The 4285-nt window shown below is 50.7% G+C and overlaps 1 protein-coding gene across 1 annotated transcript in view; it reads left to right on the top strand.

The window, feature by feature from the left end:
* The window catches only part of HDC (histidine decarboxylase), a 23579-nt gene that overhangs the window by 7701 nt on the left and 11593 nt on the right, over positions 1 to 4285 (top strand). Inside the window, exons 3-6 of the mRNA XM_013006372.3 lie at positions 344 to 466; positions 1953 to 2087; positions 2585 to 2728; positions 3324 to 3390. Of these exons, the coding sequence (XP_012861826.3) occupies positions 344 to 466; positions 1953 to 2087; positions 2585 to 2728; positions 3324 to 3390 (469 nt within the window). The remainder of the gene's footprint in view (positions 1 to 343; positions 467 to 1952; positions 2088 to 2584; positions 2729 to 3323; positions 3391 to 4285) is intronic.

Genomic DNA, 4285 nt, shown 5'->3' with positions numbered 1-4285 from the left:
TGCTTTCTGAATTCTTAGCCCTCAAACTCCCCCTCCCTCTAGGCTTCCAAGTGCTTTTAGCTAGATATTTGGAGGACTTGGGGAGCTGAGTCCAAGGCAATCATTTCTAGAATGATTTCTTTATAAATTCTTTCTCTTTTTTGGTTTGGCAAAGAATGGAGTGGGGTGGGTGCAGAGTGTGGACCTGACCACTTCTCCTGGGAGATGATAGATTCCCTGGGCACTGTCAGGGTCGGGGGACCCAGGGAAGAGACGGATGTGGTCTGGGGCTGAGGGAGGTGGAAGGGGTCTTAGTGGCTCTGGGCTACCCTGATGATTCCCTCCCACCCTCTCCATCTCTCAGGCTTCCAGCCCTGTGTGCACAGAACTGGAGATGAATGTCATGGACTGGCTGGCGAAAATGCTGGGCCTCCCAGAGCACTTTCTACACCACCATCCTGGCAGCCAGGGAGGAGGCGTGCTGCAGGTACCTCCATGGGAATGTTCTACTGTGTTATGGCATAGGGCTTCAGGACCCCAAACTTGCTGGCGATTCTCCTGCTAGCACTTGATTTTCCCCATGCTGCACACATACACTACCATCACTGCAAACACCATTGCCGTCATCACCCCCGTCACTTTCATGATTGACATCACCACCACCAGCACCACCAGCACCATTATCACCCTATCACCACTGGCTGATGCCACCACCATCACCACCATGACCATGACCATTATTATCTCATCACCACCATGGCCAATCCCACCAACACCAGCACCACCATGATCATCAACATCACCATCATTATCCCATCACCACCATGGCCAATATCACCAATACCAGCACCACCAGCACCACCATGATCATCACCATCACCATCACCATCACCATCATTATCCCATCACCACCATGGCCAATCCCACCAACACCAGCACCACCACCACCATGATCATCACCATCACCATCACCATCACCATCATTATCCCATCACCACCATGGCCAATACCACCAACACCAGCACCACCATCACCAACCCCATTATCGCCCTGTCACCACCTTGGCTGATATCAGCAACACCAGCAACACCATCACCATAGCCACCTCCTTGGCCACTGACACTACTCCCATCACTGCTGCCGTTACCACCCTGACTGCTGCTGCCACACCACCGCTTCCTTTCTCTCGTCTTTAAAAAAAAAGCAAACATGTCACTACATGATCCTATTTCCATTATCCCTCCATTCGGATTTGGAGCCTGTAATTGATTCTTAGTTTGTAATCCGACGCCTCCTCCCACTTGTCTCATCTTAGACCTCACGGTAAGAGAGGGAAAGTGAGTGGACAACATACTCGCCCCCTCTGGAGCCAGGTGATCCCGTGCAGGGTGAGAGATTAGCAACACGAATCTTATCCTGTGCTGAGGCACCTCACTCACCACGACTCACTCTCACAGCAGCCTCGCAGCAAGATTAGAACTGGAACCTCCCACCAAAGCACAAATGATTGCACGTTGTGGACCTTCAGTGTCCGATCCCCCCTCTAAAAAATGACACTCCCACCTTGGGGAGAAGTGCCAACAGTCACAAAACGAGGACTGAACTCCAGCCAAATTCTATTTTCGTAGTTTATAAATGGAGAGGTCTTTCTTTGAAAGGAAACCATTTTTTTAATGGAAAACAAACTTGTGTCTGCTAGAAACTGGCCATTCTCTTGTTGGTCTCTGGGGCCTGTTTGATATGAGGTTAAACGTTGCTTCCATTACTTTCCTGGAAAATTAGACACACGTGTGCACGGCTCCACAGGGCTCTGTGACGGCGGAGTGTAGACTAGGGAGGAAAGATGGGTCTTTAGGCTGGAGTGTGTACCTTTCAGGAATGCTTATTACAGGTCCCGTTCCCCCGACCCCCGACAAAGCACCTGAGAGCAAGCAGAGAGCGTGGCTGCTGTTAATTACCCTGCTTCCTTACAGAGCACAGTCAGTGAATCAACCTTGATAGCTTTGCTGGCGGCCAGGAAGAACCAGATCCTGGAAATGAAGACATCTGAGCCCGAGGTGGCTGAATCCTCGCTGAATGCCCGCCTTGTTGCCTATGCCTCTGATCAGGTAAGTGCCCAGCACAGGACAAACCTCACGGTAGCCCTGGATTCTGAAGCCCTTTGGCTTCTGAAGTCTGCAGTCTTGGAGCAATTTTGTTCTAGACGTGATTATGCTAGGGCTCAGGGCAGTTCAAAGTTCAAGTTTTGGAGGTTTGTCTATAAAAACAAACAAGTGACTAACCCCCCCTCAGCTCACAGTGACACCCCCCCGCCATGCCTAAATAAAACTGTGCTGCATAGGGTTCTCAATGGCTGATTTTTGTGTAAGTAGACCCCCAGGCCTTTCAGCCAAGGCATACCTGTGTGGACTTGAACCTCCAACCTTCTGTCAATGGCTAAGGATGCCTCCCCCTTGCATCACTCAGAAGCTCCCCCAGGAACTATGAGGCAAGGCCAAATCCAAACGTTTTGTGTTTAGTTCCCTGAGTGGGACGCACCAGCCGTTTCTGGGGAGCACCCCCCTCAGGACAACTGCTAGCTAATAGGTTTCTATGGTCCTAATAGGCCCACTCCTCCGTGGAAAAGGCTGGTCTAATTTCCCTTGTGAAGATGCGGTTTCTGCCTGTGGATGACAACTTCTCCCTCCGAGGTGAAACTCTGCAGAAAGCCATCGAGGAGGACAAAGAGCGGGGCTTGGTGCCCGTCTTTGTAAGTCAGGAAGTCTTCGGAAGCATGGAGTAAATTTGGAGGGGACGGTGGGGGGAGGGGGGGGCATTAGGCAGAATTCAGGTATGTGACACACGGCAAACAAAACCAGGAAGGGCTCCAATACAGTGTTTTACAAAGGATGAGCTTGCTGTTTACTGATGTCTGGGTTCACACTTTGTGACACACACACACACACACACACACACATACACACACACACACACAATTAGAGTACGTTCATGTAGCCAGGATATGTATTAACCCAAACCAAACTCACAGCCATCTAGTCAACTCTGACTCACAGCAACCCTGTAAGAGAGGGTAGGATTGCCCCTACGGGTTTCCAGGATGGCAACTCTTTTTATAAGATTAGAAACCCTCAGGATATAGATCGCTTCTTCAACATGTTATCTCCAATACACATGAACTTGCATATATATATGAACTCGGTTGCAATCTAAAAAGGATGGCTTCAACTTAGCTGTGATGAAATCCAGCATGAGCGTGTGGGTGACGCGGTCCTATCTGTGGGTAGATCTTTTTATCTCAGGCCACACGTGGAGGCTCTCACTTTAATGTGCCTTTGTCCCACCAGGTTTGTGCAACACTGGGGACCACTGGGGTGTGTGCATTTGACTGCCTGCCAGAGCTGGGCCCCATCTGTAAGTATTTGCCCTCGCCTGCTTCGGAAGACAAGTAATGCAGTTTTCTAGAACAAGAACTCCAAACCAGCTTGATAGCATTTCTTCATTCCACTTTGGCCCACGTGGAGACCCTGGGATGAGCCACTGAAAGCCACAAGGCTTTCCCCCAGCCAGCCTGGTTTACTGCTCCTCCCAGTGGTCTGACCAAGGGTTAGAACAGCCTGGCCACACTGTACCCAACCTGGGGCAGAGGAGGGTATGTGGGAAACAGATCCCCCTTCACCCCCCAAGGGTGGGGCTGGGGGAATCCCGGGAGAGCGCCTATACCCCAGTGTTCTCACCTTCTCCATCACATGGGACAGGTTGTATCCAAAACACAGGGCGAATGAGGCCACGTGAGACATTTTCTCTTCAAGGCTAATGAAAAGTGACTGCGGTGGCGTAGTGGGTTTTTGCGTTGGGCTGATAACTATGAGGTCAGCAGTTCGAAACCACCTAATACTCCACAGAAAGAAAAGACAAAGCACATTCCGTAAAGAGTTACAGTCTCGGATACCCACAGGAGAGGTCCCGCCCTGTCCCATAGGGTCACTAGGAGTCAGACTTGACTCTGTGCCAGGGACTGAGGCTAACACAGGAAAAGCTTAGGGTTGGAGAAATCAAAGAGGATCTGGTGGGTGTGGGCCAACCTGGGGAAGACACCCAACGGGAGAGTTAAACACCATGAACAGGGACAGGTAAGCCCCTGAGGGCTGATATCGAAAGTAGCGATACCAGGCGGGAAGCGGAAGGTCTGGGGAAGAAAGGGGGAGCCGATCACAATGATTCTACATATAACCCCCTCCCAGAGGACAGGACAACAGAAAAGTGGGTGAAGGGAGACATCGGTCAGTGTAAGACATGAAAACATAAT

This window comes from Echinops telfairi, unplaced genomic scaffold, assembly GCF_000313985.2.
Source record: "Echinops telfairi isolate 266 unplaced genomic scaffold, ASM31398v2 ScPeMD7_8;HRSCAF=38, whole genome shotgun sequence".
Taxonomy (NCBI): domain Eukaryota; kingdom Metazoa; phylum Chordata; class Mammalia; order Afrosoricida; family Tenrecidae; genus Echinops; species Echinops telfairi.
Note: the sequence above shows the minus strand (reverse complement) of the source record. Positions and strands in the feature narration are given on the sequence as shown.